Source organism: Panthera leo, chromosome D1 (assembly GCF_018350215.1).
Source record: "Panthera leo isolate Ple1 chromosome D1, P.leo_Ple1_pat1.1, whole genome shotgun sequence".
Classification (NCBI taxonomy): Eukaryota; Metazoa; Chordata; class Mammalia; order Carnivora; family Felidae; genus Panthera; species Panthera leo.
In genome coordinates this window covers 109,466,517-109,493,312 of record NC_056688.1, presented here as the reverse complement: position 1 = coordinate 109,493,312, position 26,796 = coordinate 109,466,517, and the positions used below count along the sequence as shown (strand labels likewise).

Here is a 26,796-nt window from a genome sequence, read left to right as displayed (position 1 = left end):
CAGGTTCAAATGATTTTTTTTTTACAGGTTAGCTTTACCAAATCTTCAAAGAATACATATTTAAAAAAACCCAGAACAGAAATGGATAAACCTACCCAACTCATTTTATAAAGCAAGTATAATCTTGCTACCAGAATAGGACAAGGACAATAGAAATCAATCTCACTGAGAACAAAGATAAAACATTAAATCCAGGATATATAAAAATCTCATGATCAAATTGTGATGGAACTTCATGGATGTCTACCACTATAAATCATCATATTAATAAAGATTTTAAAAACCATAAAATAGGGGCAACTAGGTGGCTCAGTCGGTTAAGTGTCTGACTCTTGATTTCAGTTCAGGTCATGATCTCACAGTTCATGAGATCAAGTCCCATGTTGGGCTCCGAGGTGACAGGACAGAGCCTGCTTGGGATTCTCTCTCCCACTCTCCCTACCTCTCCCCTGCTCATGCTCTCTCTCAAAATAAATAATGGTTTTTAAAAAACCATATCATAATCTCAAAAGATATAGAAAAAGCTCTTTAGAAAATACAACACACATTCATAACAAACACTACTAGCAAATTAAGAAGACAGATTCCTCAACCTGACAAGAAGCAAGTGCCAAAAAACTACAGTAAATATACTTAATTTTAAGTATATTTACTTAATTAATTTCATTAAAGGAAGACAAACCACAGATACATAATATCACCCCTGGTCTTCTAACCAGTACTAGTACTGTTCTATATGACAAGGAAAAGAAGTAAGCCATATAAAGAGTGAAAAGGAAAAGTCAAAGTTGTCATAATTTAGAGATGATTTAAGTGCCCATATAGAGAACCCAAGAGAATCTACGAATAAACTACCAAAGTTAACAGTTCAATTCAGCAATGTTGAAAAACAATGAATACCACTCATAATGGCAACAAAAATTATGACACTAGGGAGATATATATATATATATATATATATATATATATATATATATATATATATATATATATATAACAAAATATATCTAAGACTGTTTGCTATGAGAAGAATCACAGTATTAACATAAAATAGGATCTAACCAGGAGTATCATCAGCCAAAGGGCAGAAGAGGAAGTCCCAGGTCCTTGCCCCCCTTTGGAGACACTGCCTCAACAACAATACCAAATTGCCTTTGTGAGTATTCTAGAAACCAACTGCAGCACTCCAGGCAAGTGCAAAAAGGGAGCCACTTCATAGTAGAATCCAGGCTAAAGGAATACCTTCCATTTCAGACATCCTAGCCTCAGAGTAGAAGAAAAGGAGCTAAGACCAAAACACATTGGCTCTTAAAGTTTCTCCTGGGAGGTCGCATATATCACTTCCACTAGCATTTCACTGGCCTAAGCAAGTTACATGGCCCAGCTTTATGTCAATGGGCCAGGAAGTATAATTATCCCATGGGGAGAAAATATTTTGAATAATAAAATCTAGCAAAATGGTCTCTGGAATCAGGCCAACTTTGGCTTTACTAATAACCATGTGCTCTTGGGAAAGCTCCTTGTTTTCCTACAGAATCTTTCTATTGAAGATTATAGTGCCCACCTCCTTGTTGTGGCAGTTAAAATTAAGTAACATTTTTAAAAAGCTCTAAATGAGAAGCTATATCAATTCATAGAAACTCTAAATGAGAAGCTATATCAATTCATAGAAACAATACTATAAAAATGCTGCTACCAAATTAATCCGTAAGTTTAATATAATAACAAGACCACAACAAGATTTTTCATGGAACTTAAATTATAAAATTCACAAACAAGAGTAACAGTTTGAAAAAACAAAGACAATTCTGAAAAATAACAATAAGGAGGGGGGGATTTGCCTTATCATATAGCAAGATTTATTCTAAAGTTTTAGGAAATAAGACTATCATACTGACCACACTATCAGTAAAGAGCCCGATGTGTAGCTAGAACTCACCAACCATGAGATCATGACCCAAACTGAAGTCAAGAGTTGAATGCTTAACTGATTGAGCCACCCAGACGCCCTCAAAACTTTAGCACTATTAAAAGAACTATATTAAAGAACACCATAATTCAGTGTAGAAAAGAATGGTCTCAAATCAATGATTGCAGCTTCCACTTTTAAAAACTAGAAACAGAAGAGCAAATGAGATCCAAGGCAAGCAGAAGAAAGGAAAGAATAAAAGATCAGAGTGAAAAATCAATGAAAAAGAATACAACAGAAAGAACCTGATTCTTGCCAGACAGATTAAGGGAGAGAGAGAGAGAAGGAGGGAGGAAGGTAGGAAGGAGGGAAGGAGTAAGAGAGAGAAAGAGAGAACAAACAAATATAAATTACCAGTATCAGGAGAGAAAGAGATGATATTGCTAGAGATTCTACACAGTTTAGAAAGATAATAAGGGTATATTATGAACAGTTTTATGCCAATAAATTCGACAACAAATGAAATGGGCAAATTCCTTGAAAGACACAAACTACTCACACTTACTCAAGAAAAAATAGATAACCTGCATACTTAATGGTGAAAAATTGATATCCTAAGGTCAGAACAAGGTGAGAAAGTCTGATCTCACCACATATATTCAACATTGCACTAGAGGATCTAGCCAGTTCAATAAGGCAAGAAAAGAAATAAAAGGTATCCAGACTGGAAAGTAAGAAGTAAACTCTAGTTGCAGATGCTATGATCCTCAATGTAGAAAATCCTGTGGAATCTACATAAAAGCTACTAGAATAGTTTAGCAAGGCTGAAACAACTTCTAATCTATTGTATTCCAAATATTGGCAATAAATAATTGGAAATTTAAAATTTCAAAAATATCATTTACAATAGCCATCAAAAATATTAAATGCTCAGAGTTAAATCTGATCAAAAAGGTACAATATTCGTACACTAAGAACTACAGAAATTAAAGACAACCTAAGAAATTAATACATATACTGTGTTCATGCATCAGAAGAATGAATACTGCTGAGGCGCCTGGGTGGTTCAGTTGGTTAAGCCTCCAACTTTGGCTCAGGTCATGATCTCACACTTCATGAGTTTGAGGCCCCACATCCGGCTCTGTGTTGGCAGTGTGAAGACTGGGATTCTTTCTCTCTCCCTCTCTCTCTGCCCCTCCCCCACTCACATGCACATGTGCACATGCTCTCTCCCTCTCTCAAAATGAACTCTTTTTAAAACAAGAGACTGAATATTGCTAAGATAGATGTTAATTCTCCCCCAAACTGAGCTATCAATGGAATACAGTCTCAATCAAAATCCCAGCAGCCTTTTGCAGATATTGACAAGTAGATTCTAAAATAGATAGAAATGCCAAGGACTTACAACAAACATGAATGTCATGAACTTGAAAAAAAGAACAAAGTTGGAGGACTTAAAGACCTATTTTAAAGCCACAGTAATCAATACAAAGAGACCAAAGTAACAGAATTCAAAGTCCAGAAATAGACCCACACATATATGGTCAATCAAGTTTTCAGCAAAAGTACAAAGGCAATGTAGTGGAGAAGGACAGTCTTTTCAATAAATGATGGTAGAACAACTGGGATACCCATAAGCAAAAAATTAAACTTCAATCCAATTCTTGCATCATATGTAAAAAATTAACTCAACATGGGTCACAGACCCAAATTACAAATGTAATAAATGTAATTCTAAATATAAAACCTTTTATAAATATAAAAATTATAAATATAAAAAATATATATTTATAAATATATAAAGATTTATATAAATATAAATATATAAAAAATTAAAAAATTTTATGAAGAATGTATAGAATAAAACCTGTGTGACTTTAGGCTATGTGAAGTTTCCTTAGATATGACACCAAAAGCATGATCTATAGGGGTGCCTGGGTGGCTCAGTCAATTAAGCATCCAACTCTTCATTTAGGCTCAGGTCTTGAGCTCAGTTCATGGATCGATCTCTCTCCCTCCCTCTCTCAAACAAAAGTATATGATCCATAAAAAAAAAAAAAAAAGATAAATCTGACTTCATAAAAATTAAGAACTTTTTTGCTAAAGACACTTAAAAGAATGAAAGAACAAGCCAAAGACTAGGAGAAAATATATTCAAACCATTTACCTGGTTTATCCAGAATATATTTTTTTAAACTCTCAAAATTCAATAAGAAGAAAACAAATAACCCAATTAAAATATAGGGAAAAGATATGAATATACACTTCACCAAAGAAAATACATGGATAGCAAATAAGCACGTTTCAAAACTTATACACTTAAAACACGTAGGGAGTAGGAGTTTCCAACTTTATCTTTAAGGTGTTATTTTTAAAAAGCTTGATGAAAATATATCACAATCTCAGTATCTGTTCATTCTGTGTAATGAGTATAATTATTTATTATTTATCCTTTGCTATTTCATGTATTTAAGCAAATATTTTATATTTCAAATGTTTTTTAGATGTTTTTAAGCATTTACTGACTACTCACTATATGGCCGGCAGTGGACTAAACACTGGGGATACACAAAAAATTTTAAGACAAAAATCTTACCCTCAAGAAATCTTATCCTCATGGTCTAGTAAGGGAGACAGATGCATTAACAGATCATTTTAGTAAGAGTGAGAATTAATCAAGAGCTAAAAGTGTGGTCTTGAGGAGGCTGGCAACTTTGAAGAAAATGGATTTGAGAGGCCAAGACTAAAGATAAGAAGACAAATTAGGGGTAGTTCTAGTTTGGCTCTGGTCATCTCCTCACAGTTCGTGAGTTTGAGTTCTACATCAGGCTCTGCACTCTCCATGCAGAACCTGCTTCAGATCCTCTGTCTCCCTCTCTCTGCCCCTCCCTCATGCACGCGCACTCTCTCTCTTAAAAATAAACATTAAAAAATAAAACAACAGGAAGACCAATGAGGAAATTATTATAGGCAAGAATAATGAGATTCTGAATCAGGACCATTATAGGGATAGAGAAAAAGGAGCAGTTTCAAGAAATATTTAGGAGGTACAATCAGCAAGATTTTGAGTCTGACTGGATATGAATTTAAGGAAAAGAGAAGAAAAGTTCAAATTACTAGGCTGTATAACTACTTAGATAGTAAAAAAGGGAATAAACTTGGAGGAGAGTCAGGCTTTGGGGAGAACATGAGAAATTAAATTTTAGACATGCTGAATTTGAAGTATCAGTGGACATTCAGATGACTATGCTAAAAAGTTTAGAATAGAAGAGACTGGAGAGAAAAGAAAGAATAGATACTAATATAGAGGAACAATAGGTATATGTATGACAGGACCTAAGTAGGATTATTATTTAAGGAATGGGTGAAAGTTAACCATTTTTATCTTCCTTAGGTCACAGACTGTTAAAATCTGATTATGCACCTTCTCACCAGATACATGCACATAAACACAAAACTGCCCAAAATCTTAGTTAGATCAGTGACCTTAAGAACCTCTGTTATAGACTGATCAGAAGGAAGCACAGAGAGAAAGGGGTTAAAGTTATTCAACCAGTATTTATTCAACACCTGCTATATGTGCAGATGTTGTAATGGATTCTGGAAACATAGGATTAAGGCAGACTATCCCCCTCTCCTCATGGAAGTCACATTCTAATTGAGAAAAATACATACATACATACAAGTATACCAAAACAACAAACCCCACAAGATTCCTAAAGAACAAAATAGGTGTAGTGAAAGAAATAAGCAGAGTAGGAAGATAAACTACTTTAAATAGGGTAGTCAGGGAAGGCTTCTCTGAGGAGGTGACATTTGAGTTGAGAAATAGAAATGGAAGTGAACCAACAAGTCACATGAAAAACTAGGGGAAGAATACTACAGGTAAAGGGAACAAATACAAAGGCTCAGAGATGAGAAAGAGTTTGGTATGTGTCAAGGAACAGAACGAGGCCAATGTGGCTGAAGCGCAAGTGAACTGAGGAAAGAATAGTTTGAGATAAGGTTTGGAGAGGCAGAAATAAGCCTGATCATCCTGATCATTCCCACTAGCAAAATATGAGGGTCCCAATTTCTCTACATCCTTGTCAACACTTGTTATTTTGTTTTTTTAATGTTTATTAATTTTTTAATGTTTATTTTTGAGAGAGAGAGCACGAGTGGGGCAGGGGCAGAGAGAAGGGAAGACACAGAATCTAAAGCAGGTTCTAGGCTCTGAGCTGTCGGCACAGAACCTGATGGCAGGGCTCAAACTCACGAACCGCGAGATGGTGACCTGAGCTGATATTGGACGCTTAGCTGACTGAGCTACCCAGGCACCCCAATGTTTATTTTTGAAAGAGAGAGAGCAAGCAGGGCGGCGGGGGGGGGGGGGGGGAGCGGACAGAGGATCTGAAGCAGGCTCTGTGCTGACAGCAGAAAACCCGATGTGGGGCTCAAACTCATGAACTGTGAGATCATGACCTAAGACAAAATTGAGAGTCAGACACTTAACTGACTGAGCCACCCAGGTGCCCCTCTGCTTTTTTTTTTTTTTTTTTTAATTACAGTCATACAAGGAGGTATAAAATGGTATCTCATTATGGTTTTCATTTGCATTTCCCTAATAATTACAATGTTGAGCATCTTTTCATGGGGCTTATTAGCCGCTTATATGGATAAATGTTGTCTTCATCTATTTCGGTTGCCATAACAAAATACCATAGACTGGATGGCTTAACAGAAATTTACTGCATATAGATCTGAAGGCTGAGAAGCCCAATATCAAGGTACCAGCAATTCAGCTCTCTTCATGGCTTGCAGACAACTGTCTTTTCACTGTCCTCACATGGCTTTTCCTGGGTGGGTGTACTTGGAGAGATTTCTCTTTCTTCTTCTTCCTATAAAGCTGCTAATCCCATCATAAAGGTCCCACCTTCATAACCTAATCTAACCCTAATTACTTCCCAAAGGCCTCATCTCCAAATACCCTTGCATTGGGGATTAGGGCTTCAACACAGGAATTCTGGGAGGACACATTCAATTCATAACAAATGTCTATTCATATCCTTTGCCCACTTAAAAATTAGGTTTTTATTGCTGAGTTGTAAAAGTTATTTTTGTTCTTTGGATATTAGATGCCTATCAGATACATAATTTGCAAATATTTTCTCCCATTCTGTAGGCTGTCTTCACGCTCTCTTTTTTAGTTTTTTTTTTTTTTTCCAGTTTTAATGAGGTACAATCGATCTATAACATTGTGTAAAGTTAAGATGTACAACCTGTAAATCTGATACTTCCATGTTGCAAAATGATTACCATCTTGGCCTGAACTAACACCTCCATCATGTCATCCTGTCTTTTGTTGATAGTGTTCTTTGAAACACAGAAGTTTTTCAAATTGATCAAATCCAATGTATCTATCTTTCCTTTGACTGCTTGTGCTTTAAATGTCATATCTATGAAGAATTACACGTATGTTTTCTTCTAAGAATTTTATAGTTTTACCTCTTAGATCTAGGTCTTTGATCCATTTTGAGTTTAACTCTTGCATACAGTGTCATATGACTTTTTAAAATATGCTAAAAGAGTAACCATAAAAGTCTACTCAGTAAAGAATATTCAAAATGTCCTCTCTTCCCATACCAACCAAATTCACTACCACGGGCAGCTAACAATGTCTGCTACGGAAACGGAAGGGATATGGTAACCCAAGAGGCCAGAGCTGGAATAGTAAGTGCCCAGTTGATTACTCAATGAGGGGTAACAATAGTTCAAGGATTTTAAGCCAAAGCTGGTACAAGGCAGGCTAGCTCCTGCTGACTACTGAATAAAAGCCACTCAGCTGGAGTATGAGTCAACTCCCAGGATCTCTAATGGTAAAAGGTGTCCTTCTCTTCCTGCTCTACCTACCCAAGCTCAAAAGAAAGAGAAACATGTCAAGGTTCATGTCCTTTCCATCTCCTTTCCCTGCACATCAAATCTTAAATATATTCTCAATAGTAAAGTACAATTAAATATATTTAACAGAGAAAAGAGTAAAGAAATATTAAGAAAGCAAAAGAAGATGAAATTCATCTATTTTTTTAAGACTTTATTTTATTTTTTTAAGTAATCTCTAAACCCAACATGGGGCTCAAACTCACAACCCCAAGATCAAGAGTCACATGCTCCACTGACTGAGCCAGCCAGGCATCCCAACAAATTCATTTAACTTTTTTATGTACAATCTTCTCTTTATAAAATCTTGCCACATGTTATGCAAATTTGGCAGCAAGAGACTGTTTAGGACATATCAAAAGTCTGAGGATTAAATGTGGACTCACTGGGTAACCAGTGACCAATGAGTCCACAAACTCTTCCTTTACTTCTAAATTTAAGCTGAGGTAAAGCTCAGTTTCCCCATCTCCGAAAGAGAAATGATGATAACATATAAGTCTGACCTATCTCTGGAGAATGAATGAGATCATGTCTACAAAAGGAGCTCCTGGAGGAAAAAGTGTCAGATGAGTACTGAGCCTTAGAGTTGCTGATCTTGTAAGATCTAAAATTATAATAGATTTTTTCTTTGAATGAGAATCTCAGATTTAAAAATACATATTAAGTCAGACATCCAAGAGTTCACCATTGTGAATTTCTCATTCAATGATGAGCAATCCTGGACCCATTAATTTCTCTAATGTACAAATAGCATGACTTCTCACTTCCTTTCAGAACAAATTAACAAAGAAGACAAAATTAAACTAAACTTTTTTGTAAAGTCTCCCTGATGGCAAAAGGGTAGAGTACAGAGAAGAGGCATAATCATATAACCATACATCAACAGCACAGCTGTCTTCCCCACTTTCAAGGGCTGGTATTCTTTTTTTTTCTTAATGTTTATTTTTGAGAGAGAGAGAGAGAGAGAGAGACAGACCCACAAATTGTGAGATCATGACCTGAGCCAAAGATGGATGCTAAACTTACTGAGCCACCTAGGTGCCCCTGGGGGCTGGTATTCTTCTCTAGTCTTTTGAGGGGAAGAAAAAAAAATTTCTGACTTGGGAAAAACACTTGAACATGACTGGCCAAACTGTATTTTACTAAAGAGTTAAATTATGTCAATAAACATGGGAATGAGGAGGAAGTAATTAAAAAGATTAAAAAAATCAAAATAACATGAATGGAAGAAATAAGAAACAGCAAATAGGGACCTTTAAATATGGCCTTTTGCATATTCCCCATCTTATCACTCTCTTCTACACTTTCTTTTTTTTTCTTTTCTTCACTAGAGTAAGGACATGATAGGAAGTAGCTTCTAGATCTGGGCAAGAAGGACAAACTAAAACATCACATTTCACCAAATAGATACTTATAAGTAGTTCTACATACATGGATAAGTATATACATAAATGGATATATAAATGGATTCCTATATAAATGGATATGCATATTATGCATATATGCATACAAGCATATATGCAAAATAATAGTATATATATTAATACAAAGTAATGAGAACTTTTAACACATAAGAATTTACCTTTTTTTAATGTTTACTTATTTTGAGAGGGAGAGAGAGAGACCACACATGTGCATGAACAGAAGGGCAGAGAGAGAGGGAAAGAGACAGGGAGAGGGAGGGGGAGGGAGAGGGAGAGAGAATCCCAAGCAGGCTCCGTGTTGTCAGTGCCAACCCAATGCAGGGCTCGAACTTACAAACAATGAGATCATGACCTGAGCTGAAACCATTAGTCGAATGGTTAACCAACTGAGCCATTCAGGGACCCCAGAATTTATCTGTCTTAATGGTCATCATCCCTCAAAGTACAGAAGTTATTCTAATTGACAGAGGACCTCACATCTGGTCTGAGGTGTCTTTCCCTATCTTTATGTTCTTCCTAATAAGCAACTGGGAAGGACATATGTTTATATTCATATATAATTGAATAAAAGAACTAACAAAAAATTCAATTAGATTAGATAATGGAGAAAAGAAAAAAGAGGATGCCAAAAAAAAAGCCAAAATTTTTAAGCCTGGAAAGTTATGAATGTTAGTATCATTGAAAGAAATGAAGACATTACAGAGCAAGTTAGTTTCAAGAAAATGAAACCCATTTTACCATGTGTTGCACATATATTTCAAAAGGAACCTTCAAATGGAATAGACTAATTGACAATCAAAGCTGGAAACATGTTAATGATAGGAAAAAAAAGTCTCATCAGCATAGAAATGATACTAAAACTTTAAGAGTAGAAAACATACCTGAAGTAAATACAGAATAATAATACAGAATAATGAAGGGAAGAAAGGCATATTGGTGGCTGAACTTCAAGGAATATCCTCTGGGTTACCAAAGAAGCACCATGAATATACATACTTCCATTAGGTATACTTATCACGTTACATTTTCAGAGCTACCTTTCCCAATGACTTCCTGTGGCAAAGCAGATATTCAATTAAAGGTGTGCTGAATAAAAATATGAATAGTTAGGAACCAGAGAAGACAGTGAGCAAAAAAGAGAATATAATCCATTAGAGAGGAAGTAGAATGGGGAGATTATCTTGGTCACTATTTATTAATCCAGCATAAACAAAACATCCAGAAATTAGAGCCTGTTTATATATGAATTGATCTGAAGTATACCAGATTCAGAGAAAAAGTACCTTGATACAATACTAATAGAATAGACTGAAGAGTAAAGAAAATTGAAGCTGGATGGCTCTACAACAGTACAGTTCCCCTAAAAAGAGATCAGATCTTATTCTACTCACTGAGAGCCACCAACCAAGCACTGAAGAGAACATAGTTGAAAATGAATTCAGAGGCATACTATTTTGTATAGGTAAGTAATTTTTTAGCATCTGAAAATCTCACGGTTAATGAATCAGCCACCAAAGACTGCCTAATGAGGCTAACTAAACAGTGTAAAGATTTGTGAATGGACCAATTTAAAGCAGTTTGTTGATAACATTACAGGAATGCTAAATAAATAACAATAGTAATAAAGGCATAATTAATGGTGCAAAAACCAGGGAGCTAAGGGATTTAAATCTTAAGCTTGGACAATTTCCTTTGTGAGCTTTAATGAGCCATTCTTGTTACTAATTAGTACAAACAAACAGTATTACTGAGTGGAGGTTAGTATCATGAACCTGGAGAGAAGACAAGCTAAAGTTAGCTACTAAATATGATTGACTATGAACAAATGACTCAATTTTTATTATGTACTTGATATGCAGTACTTCCTCTTTGTACTAAAAGTCAGCCACTTCCACTTTATCACAAGGATATAAAAACAGATTAAATAAATATGCATAAAATTGCTGTGAGCTTTTAAAATAATTACAACCAAGTTACCATGACACTGTCTGAAGTTTGTATTAGCATAATAAACAGGTGGTTATTCCATAAACTAAATTCAACTCAATACCTTCTCTCCAGGTATTAACAGTGATAATAAAACCATTCCCTTGTACCTGCATGGTTTTTCACTTTTTTCAAAGCACTTCCGCAAATATTAATTGAAGTAGTAGTATTATATACAATCTGACCACTCATTAAAAAGGCATGGTAGGGGTGTCTGGGTGGCTCAGTTGGTTAAGCGTTTGACTCCAGTGCAGGTCATGATCTCGCAGTTTGTGAGTTCAAGCCCCACATCGGGCTCTGTGCTGACAGCTCGGAGCCTGCAGCCTGTTTCGAATTCTGTTTCTCCCTCTGTCTCTGCCCCTCCCCTGCTCATACTCTGTCTCTCAAAAAATTAAATGTTAAAAAAAAAAAAAGGCATGCTAAGTATCAGTTTATGTCACAAGAAATACTCCTATCTCCTCCCTAGTGCTAATAATAACATACTCCCTGTTATTTACATAGACTTTCACTTCTTTCAAAGCACTTTCACATTTATTTATTTTTTTTTTTTTAAATTTTTTTTTTTTTCAACGTTTATTTATTTTTGGGACAGAGAGAGACAGAGCATGAACGGGGGAGGGACAGAGAGAGAGGGAGACACAGAATCGGAAACAGGCTCCAGGCTCCGAGCCATCAGGCCAGAGCCCGACGCGGGGCTCGAACTCACGGACCGCGAGATCGTGACCTGGCTGAAGTCGGACGCTCAACCGACTGCGCCACCCAGGCGCCCCAACACTTTCACATTTATTAACTAGAGCAGTGGCATTACGAATGATCTTTCCATTCTTTGCTTCATCCTAAGGGCAGAACCCAAAAAAAGAAGACTAAAGATTGAGAAATAGACTAGATGGTTTTCAGGCAGTCAATTCATGATTCTTAAAGCTGGACTCGGGTTTCCCAAAAGTCAGAATCAGAGCAAACTCCCCATCCAGCACAATATGCTGATTCTCCCTTTCTTCCAGACCAAAGGTTTTAGGAAGTAATAGAATTAAGTGATTAAGATAACCTAAGTATGGGTGTAAGGGAAGAAACCAAATCTGTCTTGATCATCTCTGTAACCCCTCTGTGTCAAGCACAAGGCTCAATGTAGAGCTAATGCTCAGTAAATCATCATTTATGATGATTACCACAGTAAGAACTTTCTACCCAAGCTCCCACAGAATATCTGCTATGGAGCCATTACTTTTCTTCCACAATTACTGCTTTCAAATGTGTGCACACTAAGAAGAATCTAAGGAAGATTAGGATCACAGAGCAAAAAGCAGAGGTCCATTAAGAATCCAGGCTACAAGAGCACCTGGATGGCTCAGTTAGTTAAGCGTCTGACTCTTAATATCAGCTCAGGTAGTGGTCTCACAGTTTGTGAGATAAAGCCTCACATCAGGCTCCGCATTGACAACATGGAGCCTACTTGGGATTCTCACTCTCTGCCCCTTCCCCTGCTTGTGCTCTCTCTCAAAACAAATAAAGAAACATTAAAAAAAATAAAAAAGAATCCAGGATATAGACTCCTGGAAGGTAGATTCAGAGGGCCAAGGCAATTTCAAAGGCAAAGGGAGATATACCTAATGACCCTTAATTTACTAAGCAAGCACTTCTAAATTCCCATGCTTAAACTAAAAACTCCTTCAGCAAACTGGTGCAGTCACTCTGCAAAACAGTATGGAGTTTCCTCTAAAGCTTAAAAATAGAACTATCCTACAATCCAGCAATCACACTACTAGGTTTTACCCAAAGGATATAAAAATACTAATTCAATGGGATACACACACCCCAGTGTTTATAGCAGCATTATCTACAGTACCCAAATTATGGAAACAGCCCAAATGTCTATCAAAGTCCCTGATGAATGGATAAAAAGGATGTGGTATATATATATATATGTGTGTGTGTGTGTGTGTGTGTGTGTGTGTATACACACACACACACACACACACACAATGGAATATCACTCAGCCATAAAAAAGAATGAAATCTTGCCATTTGCAATGATGTGGATAGAGCTAGAGAGTATTGTGCTAAGCAAAATAACTCAGCCAGAGAAAAACAAATATCATATGACTTCACTCAGATGTGGTATTTAAGAAACAAAACAAATGAGCATAGGGGGGAAAAAAAGAAAGGTAACCCAAGAAATAAAATGTAGAGAACAAGAAGAGAACGGGTGATTACCAGAAGGGAGGTGGGTGGGGGGGAATGGCTCAAATAGGTGATGGGGATTAAGGAGTGCACTTGTGATGAGCACCCACCCGGTGTTGGACCTAAGTGCTGAATCACTAAATTGTACACCTGAAATTAATTTACACTGTATGTTAACCAGAACTTAAATAAAAACTTTAAAAATAACAATAAAAAAATAAATATTAACTCAAAAAAGAAGTTCCAAAAGGGAAAATATTTCCTATATTGTTTATGTCCTTAAAGTCATTCATCATGTGAGTTATAAAAATAATTTCTTCTTTTTCTTTGATATGACCAAGATAACGGAAGTTACTTTGATTTATCCAGTAATTGAGTTACTGGCAATTTGGTTCTAAATTAAAATTTTTAATTGATTTCATTTTAAAAAGCACTAAGAGAAGCACCTGGGTTGCTCAATCAGTTAAGCATCCGACTTTGGCTCAAGTCGTGATCTCATGGTTTGTGAGTTCAAGCCCCATGTTAGGCTCTGTGCTGACAGCTCAGAGCCTGGAGCCTGCTTCAGATTCTGTTTCCCTCTCTCTCTGCCCCTCCCCCACTCGCACTCTGCCTCTCTCTCTCAAAAATAAATAAACATTAAAAAATTTCAGGGGCGCCTGGGTGGCTCAGTCAGTTGAACATCCGACTTCAGCTCAGGTCGTGATCTCACAGTTCATGAGTTCAAGCCCCACGTCGGGCTCACTACTGTCAGCACAGAGCCTGCTTCAGATCCTCTGTTCCCCCTCTCTCGGTCCCTACCCTGCTCACTCTCTCTCTCTCAAAAATAAATAAAACATTAAAAAAATTTTAAAGCACTAAGAAACATTAGTTTTTAAAAGTCCAATGGTAGGGTGCCTAAGTGGCTCAGTTGGTTAAGTGTCCAACTTCGGCTCAGGTCATATCTCATGGTTCATGGGTTCAAACCTTGCATCAGGCTCTGTACTGACAGCTCAGAGCCTGGAGCCTGCTTCAGATTCTGTGTCTCCCTCTCTCTCTTCCCCTCCCCCGCTTGTGCTCTGCTCTCTCTGTCTCAACAATAAATCAAATATTTAAAAAATTTAAAACAATAAAAGTACAATGATAAAATAAATATAAAAATAAAAGTACAATGGCAATACATTTCATAAGCATTTATAAAATTACACTGCTCTAATGTAGCTTTATTGTTTCCATATTTAACACATAGAACATTTTCTTAAAATAATGACAAATGTAAGTTGTTGTTTTTTTAAACCACCACAAGCTACTTACATTCCAAATTTGTTGGAGATGGTTTCTTTTAAAAAATTACTTTGTAGAGGTGTCTGGGTGGCTCAGTTGGTTAAGCTTCTGACCCTTGATTTCAGCTCAGGTCATGATCTCAGGGTTTGTGAGTTCAGACCCACATAGGGCTCCATGCTGTCAGTGCTTAGGATTCTCTCTCTGCCTCCGTCCCCTGCCCATCCCCCCGCGTGTGTGTGCACACTGCGCACTCTCTCTCTCCCTCAAAAATAAATAAAAATAAACTTAAAACAATTACTTTGTAAAATTTGTAAACTAACCACTCATTAGGAAAAGATAGGCCCATTGGATAATTTACAAACTAGACAACCACAGATGATAAATATGAAAGCATAGAAGTTCTCAGATCATTTTGGTCTCCTTAAAATAAATGTATGTCCTTCAGCTTTAGATTATTCTCAGCTCAAAGGAAAGAAGAACTAAACCCAAGGTCACCAAAAGCTCTTAAACCATACCAACTTTGGCATGTGGGGAATAGTATTAACGCTAGCCAAAATAATTTGCAATAAAGCATTCTTCACACGTTACCTCTCTGCACAAATACTTTACTGAAAATTTCATTTTCTATCTGGGATAATTTTATCTGAGTTTCTATAGAGAGTATTCAATTTTTTTTTAACATTTATTCATTATTGAGAGACAGAGAGAGACAGAGCATGAGCATGGGAGGGGCAGAGAGAGGGAAAGACACAGACTCTGAAGCAGGCTCCAGGCTCTGAGCTGTCAGCACAAAGCCCGATGTGGGGCTTGAACTCACAAACTGCGAGATCATGACCTGAGCCGAAGTCAGATGCTTAACCAACTGAGCCACCCAGGCACCCCTATAGAGAGTATTCAGAGAAGCTATAGTGACCTAGGTGTCTTATTCATCGCTGTATGTATACAATTTTATAGATCATCTTTCAGTAGGATTGTCAGATAAAATACAGGATAAAATACTGGATGGAACATACACTACAAAATTACTCATTGTTTATCTGAAATTCAAATTTAAGTGGGCATCCTGTACGTTTATTTGCTAAATCTAGCAACCCTATCTTTCAGTTTGTCTCTTTCAGAAAATAACAAATTCACTGCCAGGAAGAAAGAGACTTTATCTCTTGAAAGCAGAGTTATTCTTTACCTTTTATGAACTTCTTCAGAACCAAACCACCATAAGTGCTTCCTGCAGAAGCAACTGTAAGAAACAGAATACAAAGAAATATCACAAATAAAACAATTAAACATATTTTATCTAAAGAATCTTATGGAAGCCTAAAAACACTGCTTATAGATACAATACATTAAAAAGGTGACCACTAGGGGCGCCTGGGTGGCTCAGTCGGTTAAGCGGCCGACTTCAGCTCAGGTCATGATCTCGCGGTGAGTTCGAGCCCCGCGTCAGGCTCTGTGCTGACAGCTCAGAGCCTGGAGCCTGTTTCAGATTCTGTGTCTCCCTCTCTCTCTGACCCTCCCCCGTTCATGCTCTGTCTCTCTCTGTCTCAAAAATAAATAAATGTTTAAAAAAAAAAAAAAAGTGACCACTATGTAATGAGTTTACTAAAAATGGAGACACCAAAAAAAAAAACATCATGAGGCTACAACAACTCTCTGGGGGGAGAAATGAAAACCAAATGGCAAGCCTTTTCACCCATATCCAACATCAAGGCTGCTTCTTTAGATATTACTATTCCTGAGAGAAAAGGATTATAGGAAGACTGCACACTGTAACTAGTAACCAGAATATATCATGCCAATAACCCATATTCCAGTGTAAGATTCAATTTAAAAAGCTGGCCTTTCTTTGAAACAATTTACTCTTTAGTAGAAAATATTTTTTTAAAAATTTAATATTTATTTTTGAGAGAGAGACAAAGCATGAGCGGGGCAGGGGCAGGGAGAGGGAGACACAGAATTCAAAGCAGGCTCCAGGCTCTGAGCTGTCAGCACAGAGCCTGAAGTGGGGATGGAACCCATGAATGGTGAGATCATGACCCAAGCCAAAGTTGGACACTTACCCAACTGAGCCACCTAGGCACCCCTTTAGTAGAAAATATTAGACTATTACCTAAGAATTCTCCACACTGAGTTCTAAACTATGAATATCAGAATATTTAGAGTAATAATTAAAAAAATTTTTTTAAGTAAACTCTACTCCCAATGTGGGGCTCAAATTCACAGCCCTGAGATGAAGAGTCACATGCTCTACTGAATGAGCCAGCCAGGCACCCCTAGAGCAATAATTCTTCAGAGGAAGAGGGTAAAGGAGGAAACAGGCACCTAAGAGGGGAAGAAAAGAAACCACCCAGAGACTTTTCCAAATTGAACATTACCCCTCCCCACCAGAGAGATGCGACCCACAGTTAAGAATTTAAGAATCATTGCCAGAGAAATCAATGTCTCTATCCCTCAAGAAATGTGTATTCTTCAAGCAGGGTGAAAAAGTTGAGAATAACAACTACAGGGAGAGGCAACACCATTCTCTAGATGTGTGCTATCCAAATATAGTAGCCACTAGATACATGTGGCTACTTAAATTTAAATTTAGCTAAATTAAATTAAAAATAAGATTCCTCAGTCACACTAGCCATATTTCAAGTGGTCATTAGCATCATTAGTGTGGCTAATGGCTACTGTACTGAACAGCACAGATATATAATATTTTCATCATCATAAAAAGTTCTATTGAAATGTTATTACAGCAGTGCTTTAGATTTCCAGATTTTGAATGATTCTGGACAAATGATATTTCAAAAGGCCTGGGCCCAAGTAGCATAGAACATTCAATAAAAGACAATCATTTCTTTTTTCTTCTTAACATTCCTCACAAGCATACACTGGTTCTAGCTTAAGGAGAGTTGGTCACTGGGGAGAGGGATGGCAGGTGTCAGCAGGCCTACACCAGCTAAGCAAGGAGCTGAACATTAATAAGAAAAAAATACAACCTATATATCTCACAGTGTTTCCATGTTTCTCAATTGCATATGCCATACTGTCTCCTCAAACATCTTTTAGTTTTAACAAGTACCATATCAACAATTGTTGAAAATGGGTCACTTTTGGTGAATGTACTCAGAGAGCAATTATCTTGCCTGCTCCACACCCCATCCTGCCCCCAACTTTTAGCTGTACTTCTAATGTCTCTGTACTAAAATAAAAGAGTACTAGGGGCATCTGGGGGCTCAGTTGGTTAAACATTAAGCATCCAACTTCGCCTCACGTCATGTGGCAGTTCAAGCCCCATATCAGGCTCTGTGCTGACAGCTCAGAGCCTAGAGCCTGCATCAGATTCTGTGTCTCCCTCTCTCTCTGTCCCTTCCTTGCTCACACTCTGTCTCTCTCACCTTCAAAAATAAACATTAAAAATATATTTTAAAAAAGAGTGTTATCCTTCAAATGCAAAGATAACAGTAGAGACTTAATTGTAAACCACATATTTTTAGAGCAACACCATTCCTAAAATTCCCTCTATAGAACAAAAGATGATATTAAAAAAAGAAGTTGTTGAGATCAAATATATTTGAAGAATGCTGTATACTATAGCCCATTTTTTAAATTAATTTTTTTTTTTAATTTACATCCAAATTAGTTAGCATATAGTGCAGCAATGATTTCAGGAGTAGGTTCCTTAATGCCCCTTACCCATTTAGCCCATCCCTCTTCCCACACCCCCTCCAGTAACCCTCTGTTCCCCATTTATGAGTCTCTTATGCTTTGTCCCCCTCCCTGTTTTTATATTATTTTTGTTTCTCTTCCCTTATGTTCATCTGTTCTGTGTCTTAAAGTCCTCATATGAGTGAAGTCATATATTTGTCTTTCTCTAATTTCACTTAGCATAATACCCTCCAGTTCCATCCATGTAGTTGCAAATGGCAAGATTTCATTCTTTTTGATTGCTCAGTAATACTCCATTGTATATATATGCCACATCTTCTTTATCCATTCATCCATCGATGGACATTGGGCTCTTTCCATACTTTGGCTATTGTTGACAGTGCTGCTATAAACATTGGGGTGCATGTGTCCCTTCGAAACAGCACACCTGTATCCCTTGGATAAATACCTAGTAGTGCAATTGCTGAGCTGTAGGGTAGTTCTATTTTTAATTTTTTGAGGAACCTCCGTGCTGTTCTCCAGAGTGGCTAAACCAGCTTGCATTCCCATACTATAGCCCATTTAAAAAAATTTTTTTTAAGTTTATTTATTTATTTTGAGAGAGAGAGAGAGCAGGGGAGGGATAGAGAGAAAGAATCCCAAGCAGCTGTCAGCACGGAGCCTGATGCAGGGCTGAACCCCCAAACAACGAGATCACGACCAGAACCAAAACCAAAAGCCGGACGTCTAACCGACTGGGCTACCCAGACACCCCTACCATAGGCTGTTTTAAAAAATGTATGTATTTATTTTTGAGAGCGAGGGCATGTATGCAAGCAGGGGAGGGGCAGAGAGAGAGGGGAACAGAGGATCCAAAGTGGAGTCCATACTGACAGCAGAGAGCCAGATGCGGGTGAACTGAGAGATCATGACCTGAGTCAAAGTTGAACACTTAACCAACTTGAGCCACCCAGGTACTCCTATAGCCCATTTTTAAAGATTCAGTCTACACTGTCATATCAAAGGTTCTAAGAAAATACAAAGTAATGAAACTCATTTGATTTTAACCAGCATTCCACAAATTTAGAGGACTATGTAACTCCTTCCTCCTAACTCATATAACCATCTTGTAGCATGCATTTAAAAAAAAAAACCCTGCAATAAATATGTTAAAGACTTCAATTACTAATGGAAAAAGTATATAGTGATCTCTCAGTTTCTCATAGAGAGATCATTCAAGTAATAAAACTTGCTGCTGTGTTGTGAGTTCAATTTTGTACTCTAAAAGAGATTTAGAAGAACTAAGCCCCAGTACTTGTGAATACGACTTTATGTGGAAATAGGGTCTTCACAAATATAATCAAGTTAAGATGAGGTCATAATGGTTAGGGTGGACCTAAATCCAATTGGTGTCCTTAGAAGAAGGCTATGTGAAGACAGAGACACAGATAAACACAGGGTAGAATATCCCATGAAGGTAGAGGCAGAGATTGGAATGATACTCCTGCAAGCCAACACCAAGGGCTTGCTGGCAACTACCAGAAGCTAAGAGAGAGGCATATAATAGATTCTACCCTCAGAGTCTCCAGAAGGAACCAATTCTACTTTGACCTTGATTTTGGACTTCTGGCTTCCATACATGGGAGTGAATAAATTTATTTTATGTTTGTGCTACTTTGTTACAGCAGCCTTAGATAACTAATACATGGTTTTTCATCATCAGAGATTTCAGACCAAACACACCACTTCACACTTTAAGGTAAAGATGACAAATTGAACATACCCATTATTTTTACTACCTCCTGAAACTGCAATGAAACAATAGAAACAATAGAAAACAAAGTATTTTTAAAAGGAATAAACCCACAAGGACAGGAAAAAGACAGATATGATTATAATAAAATTCTAGAAACTGAAAAGCAGAAGGACTAGTGAGAAAGGATTTAGGAGACCCGAGAAATTGAATTATAAGCCAGAATAGGCAAAGGCCAAGAAACAACCAAAGTGATACAACAAAATCCCTGAAGATTCAGGAATGCAGAATCGGGAACTCCTGGAAGTAGGGGCGGGGTGGGAGCTAACATAAGGAGAATCAATTGAAAAAATGAATTTAAGAATAAGTCAGGTCTTTAGATTCCCTCCTCCACTCTGCATTCTAGGGACTGACCCTTTCTAACCTTGGTGGGGGTGGAGGAAGGGTTATTCTTTGAAAAGGAAGAAGCATGGGTTTTTCAGCTGAGGACCGAAGTTGTATTAAAAATAAATGGCCTGAATGAACATAAAGACTGAACGCTGAGATCTCTCTCTTATCTCTCCATCCCAGAACACTCACAATCTGACTTTTTATCTACCCAGTGAGAGGCTATGAACATATACATGGAAAAATCTAGCAGAATGCATATTGAACATTAATAATTATCTTAAGGGACAAAATGACTGGAAAGTCTCACCTTACACAATATATGTATCTGTAATATTGGAATGTTTCACGATAAGCATATATTACCCTTCCTTCTACCAAAAAATTTATGAAAATCATTACATAAAGATCAGAGATAATAAACACAATAAAGAGAAAATAAATGCTCCCTATACTTCGCATGGGCTGAAGAAGTCCATTAGGCTCAAAATACCTATGGAATTAGGTTTCTTTCCAAAAGCTAATGTGGCTCAAGTCCTCTGCTTTGAGCGATATCAACCCTGCTACCCTGGCCAGCTTATTGGATTGCCTCTGTCTCCAAATGCATGAACTAACACAACCATACACAGACCAACATCACCCTAGCCATGCAGCTATCCAAAACGTTCTTACAAATGATGGGAATTCTGTCCAGAGTGGAGTTCATGCACAGTAACAGCAAACCAACCTATCATATCTTCCTCAAGGATGTTTACTGCTAGGTACTCAAAGAGAAAACAGGGCATTTCAGTTCAGTGAGAAAATGTCTTGTGTAGAACCTAAAGTACTATTCAGTCTCAGCTGGGACTGAGGATGACTTTCATTCCAAAGTATCCTTCAATAAACCTACAGACAGACACACACTCTCTCTTCTCTCTCTCATATACACCTACACAACTAAACAAAAAAGTGATCACTTCAAAAGTTCAAGAAAATTAATTGTTCCAGGGTCACTCAATGCATCGTCTTTCCCTCAGGACTGTAGGCAAAAAAAAAAAAAAAAAAAAAAAAAAAAGAATAAAAGCCAATAGAAGAGGTTTACTTTCAAACTAACTGCAAGTTAAGATTATCAAAGCATGCACCATTCATCATTTGATTTCTTTTCCCCTTTTTTTTTTTTTTTTTTTTTGGCCCTTTTCCAACTATCAAAGACTGGACATGAAAAAGGAGATAAAATTCAATGTAATATAATTTTTTTGTGAGAGAATGATAAAACCAAGAGCAAGAATGAGATTGCTTTTGAGAATTCTTAAACCAGTAAAATAATCCTCTTGACCAATCCTGGTGTCTGAGTGATCCCCAGAGCCCTGCAAATGGACCAGATTTCCAGAGCCTTGATAACAAAGGGTAACACCCCAAAATATGGACTCATTTTACACTCCACCTTCTATTGGCCAAGCAGCTGCTAAGAACAAAGGCCACATATCCTGATACCTGGCAAACAAATGCACTATTGCCTCATGAATCGATTGCTTCTCTGGAGTGCTCACAAGTGTATTTGGAGAGAGACTTCGAGAGCAAGTTGAGGAGCGGCTGTCCTTCTATGAGACAGGAGAGATTCCACGAAAGAATCTGGATGTTATGAATGAGGTGATGGTTCAGGCAAAGGAAGCGGCTACTGAGATGGCTAGGAAGCTGGAGAAGCAGAAGAAATGCATGAAGGAGAAGAAACAGCTGGCCGTCTCTGCCCTCATGTCTTCAGAAAACAGCAGTAGTACCCCAGAGGAGTGTGAAGAGACAAATGAGAGACCCACAAAGAAGAAAAAGCAAAAGCCCAGGAGACCCTCGGAAGACCATCTGCCTCTGTCTCCAAATGCAAGAAAAAGAAATCTTTTTTCCAAGGAGGAGCTGGTTAGTAGCGATCTTGAAGAGACAGCTGGCAGTGGAAGTCTTCCCAAGAGGAAGAAATCTTTCCTCAAAGAGGAACCAGTTAGTGATGTTAAAGAGGAAGGAAATAAGAGCATCCCCAAGAAAAAGAAGAAATTCTCTTCCAAGGAGAAGCCACTCAGCAGTGGACCCAAAGAGGCTGCTGGCAGCAAGAGCAGTAGCTCCAAGAAAAAGAAAAAGCTGTAGAAGTTATCCCAGGAAGATTAGAATGGATATTTACCTGGTTAGGCATAACCCACATGACATTTCCCAACGCATCCCTTATATCCCCCCAAAAAAAACAAATTCACAAGAATAAAAAAAAAAAATCCTGATAAGAGTCATTCTACTCACCTTTCCTGTATGACACATTTGTAAATCTATCACCAGATACTTATTACATAATTACTTAAGTTTTTTAACTATAGAATAACCTTGAAATAACATGATAAAAGATTATGACTAATTGAAATTTTTAAATAACCAGAAAAAATCATAACAGAACAGAAAATCAATTATTTCTTCCTGTACTTACTTGTTGTTACACAGTGAAGAGTATTCTCCTGGTGATTAGAATTTAATGCTTCCATGGAAATCACTAGCTGTCCTTCCAGCAATGCTCCATTTGATACTCCTGTTTCACACTTCCAGTGAATTATTAAATATTTCAAAATCTGAAAAGGGTACAATTCAAAGAAAACAAATCTTTAGAAATCATAGTAATAATAAATGTATATGATACAGCTGAATTAATGATTCTAATTTCCAAAAAATATTCTTACTTGCAAAATGTCAGATTTACACATTTAGAACAAAGTATTGTGTCTAAACAGAAGAAATAACTAGGAAAGTGACATAAGAAAGGAGGCATAAGAAATTAACACAATGCCCAACAAGACAGGAAGTGGCGACAATAAATTGCTTTATTCAAAGGGTAAGTTCATCTGGAAATAATAATTCAGAAAAATTAAGTGGGAGTTTGTTTTTCCTGTGTCTTTTTTTCTCCCCAAGTAAAAGCCAACATGAATATTATGAATAAGAGTGGCATCTGGTTATGAATCATCTTTACCTTTCATTAAATCATCATTTCTGAGGATGGGAATACTAGTTAAAGATCACTGGCTCTGGAGGCAGATGCCTGGGTTTGAATCCCTGATATGCCATGTGATTTTAGGCAAGTTACTTAACTCCTCTCTACTTCAGCTTCCTCATTTACCAAAATGAGGACAGTCTACCACTTATGGCTGCTGCTAACTGTGAACAAAATAAGAGCATAATGCTTAACACAATGCCTGGCATATACACACACACACACACACACATATATATACACATAGATATATACACCCCACACAATTTGTACATATATATGTATATAAACACATATACATATATATTCTTATGTGTATATGCATATATTTTTAATGCTTCTAGACATTAGCTTTCATTTTTAATAAGTTCATCTTTGGTGAAGACTGCACACAATATTTTAAATTAAACAGTCTTCCAAGATGTCTAGATAAAACATTCACTCTTGATGAGACAAATTTAAAAGAAAATATACTGTAGTTAATTCCATTACTTATGAAAGTAGACTCACTTAGACTCACTTACACACTAAGGTACCATAGGGAAAATTACCACCCCTTTTCTTAAAGGCAAGATCTCAGTAAGAGAACTTGAGGATGAATATCCTAATTTGTACCATGGTTTATAACGATGGTTTCCAGGCATCTCTACAGTCTAACACCTTCCTTCTCACATCCTCTGTCGCTGTGCTTCCCTCTTACGATTTTCCCGCAGTTTCTTTATCCGTGAGGGAGCAGTTGGGAAAAGAATTCCGGCCTGTGAGTCAGAAGCCCTGGGTTCTAGGCTAGGTTCTGTCGTCTGTAAAATCCAACCCTCCAACTTTCTTTGATGAGAACGAAGGAGGCGAGAGGGCCAGAACTTTCGGGTGCCGTCACGCCGACCCTGTCTGGCCTGTGGCTCCGTTCTGTCTAGAACCCCTTGCAAGACCGGCGGCTAAGAACTCGATCAGATGTCGGCAGTGAAGGCGCCTCAACGGATGAACCCACGTGGCGAGGCGGCGCCTGGTGTTCAGTCCCACCTCCCACAGCTGGAAAGTTCCCTGGCCCGAGCGGTGCCGTCAGACCGGGGGGGGGGGGGGGGGGGGGGGGCTGCACCTCAGTCCGTCCGTCCCGCAGTCCGTCCGTCATCACCCAGCCCGGGCCGACCCCCGGAGTGCTCCCCACACGTGGCCCACCGGCCGGCCGAACACCACTCTCCCTCCCTGCCACTTCACCCCGACTGGTCTGGACTCCCGCCCCGGGCTGCCCATCCCTCCCTCCTGCGCGCCCTCTCAGCAAAGGGGGACACCCTAGGCTGGCCTCCCGACCTGAACCTAGGTGTCCCCTAACGCCGGGCAAACACTTCAGCCTCAGGAGCCCTGGGGCCGGTGCCACCCCCTCCGCGCGGGCATTCCCCCAAGGGAGCCCAAGCGCTCCCTCGTCAGCTCCTCACAGCCCCGTATGAGGCAGGCGGAATGTCCCCGAATCCCCTCAGTCCTGAACCTTCCTTCTCTACCTCGGGCCCCGCCAGACCCCTCTGCCCAAACTTCACGGTCACCTCACAAAACCCTTCTCACACAGTGTCCTCCTCTGCTTTCTCTCCCTTCCCGGCATCACCTCGCACACTGCCACCGCCGAGCCCTCCATGCCGCGCGGGGAGCGGCAGCGACGCCCACCACCTGCTGCCAGCCCGGACGTCGACCTCCGCCGGCGCCCACGCCAGGCCGCGCGGCGTTCTTCCCGCCCGCGCGTGCGCCCCGCCCACCGGCCCCCGCGCTTGCGCACTTTGCGCCGCGCCGCCCCCAGGCCGCGAGCCGCCGGGGCTTGCCAGGAGCGGTGGGGCGGTGCCGGCAGCCGCGAGGGCCCGTGGGCGGACGGGTGGGCCGGCCGCCGAGGTGGGGAGAGCCGCGGGCCGCCACTGAGGCTGGAGGTGAGCCGGAATGAGGCCAGACCGCGACTCTCCTTCCTCCCGAAGGAAACTTTCCCACGGTTCCGCCGAGGTGCAGTCCTCAGCCGGGAGAAGCTGCTGGTGCCCGGTGCGGGATCTCCAAATTGATTCTTGACTCTCAAGCAGCCTCACCTGTGGGGGCCATCCCACATGCCCTAGGCCAACCTCTGGTTCCCAGATTTACCAAATAAAAATACAGGATGGCAGGTAAAATTGAATTTCAGATTAAAAAAAAAAATTATTTTTTTAGGCATACGTATATCTCATGCAATATTTGGGACATACATATTATAAAAAATTATTCATCTAAAATTAAAAACTGGGCGCCTTGTATTTTATCTGGCAGCCTACCCCAAACCTGTCCCCAGCTTCATCCCCAGGTGCCTGGCCAGCCCCAGACAGGACCTGGAAGGCACCCCCCCGCCGCCGCCGCCAGGAAATAGGCTCCTCCCCACGTTCGGCTCTACACTAAATATGCCAACTGCAGGAGCCTGGCTGGCTTTCTGGGCTCCAGCTGACAGGACAAGCTCTGGGGTTTTCATGGAGTGTTGCCAGCCGGAAGGAAGGTATTACTCCAGACTCCAGCTACTGGACTTCGGGCTGGTTCAGGGAGGGACGTGATGAGAGGGGCTTGAGCCCAAACTGATGATCTGGCAGCTAGTTCCTCAGGCAGCTGAAAGGAAACAGGTGAGAGAGATTCCTATGTGGCAAAGAGTTGCCCAAGGAGAAGGGTGGGACAGGGTGTTGGCTGCTTTCCTTCAGGGAAAATTCTTCCACTCCAGCTCCAAGAAGCTAGGATTGGACAGAACAGATGGGGGAGTTGGCAGAGTGCCCATCCAGTACACAGCCTTGGTGCTACTCCAAAGAACATGTCTGCTGAGACCTGAATCATAGCCTTGGCCAGTCCGGGGTCAGCGCTGTTGACCACCCTCCCCATCTCAGTTGCTCACAGGTGGACCTACTGGAGAGAGATGGGTTTTATTTCTGGAAAATTCATCATAAAACCATCTCAGACTTGGGGCAGTTCAGTCAGAGGAGCCTGCAACTCTTGATCTCGGGGGCATATGTTCGAACCCCAGGCTGGAAGTAGATATTACTGAAAAATAAAATCTAAAACAAAACCAAAAAAAACTATCTCAGACTTGATAAGAGAGCTGGCGTTCGGGGAATCATTGGAGTCCGCCTCTCCGCTTCACTCCCTTCTCTCTCAGGTGTTCCCTTTTAGGCAGAGGCGTTGTCGGGGGAAGGGAACTAACATTGATTGAATGCATGTTGTCTGATACCACTGGCTCTTTACACAAGTTTTTTCGCCCTCGCGAGTATCTTGCAAGGTACTTATTACCTTTACCATATTTACTATCCATCAGTGGGGAACCAAGGCCCTGAGGATGGCTCTCTAAAATATTTCCTATAGAGAGTTCTGGCTC

At 39.2% G+C, this 26,796-nt stretch overlaps 1 protein-coding gene across 4 annotated transcripts in view; it reads right to left on the bottom strand.

Annotated features, from left to right (window-relative positions):
* The window catches only part of CD1H11orf80 (chromosome D1 C11orf80 homolog), a 96,638-nt gene extending 71,493 nt beyond the window's left edge, over positions 1 to 25,145 (bottom strand). For 3 of the 4 annotated variants that reach the window (XM_042905841.1, XM_042905842.1, XM_042905843.1), the window contains exons 1-3: positions 25,039 to 25,145; positions 22,890 to 23,028; positions 15,860 to 15,913 (exon numbers count right to left, since the gene is read on the bottom strand). In XM_042905841.1, coding sequence (XP_042761775.1) covers positions 15,860 to 15,913; positions 22,890 to 23,028; positions 25,039 to 25,068 — 223 coding nt within the window. In that variant the 5' untranslated portion in view covers positions 25,069 to 25,145. Of the gene's footprint in view, positions 1 to 15,859; positions 15,914 to 22,889; positions 23,029 to 24,059; positions 24,360 to 25,038 lie in introns of those variants that run through there. The other variant, XM_042905844.1, reaches the window with a different exon arrangement.
* Positions 25,146 to 26,796: the final 1,651 nt, after the last annotated feature.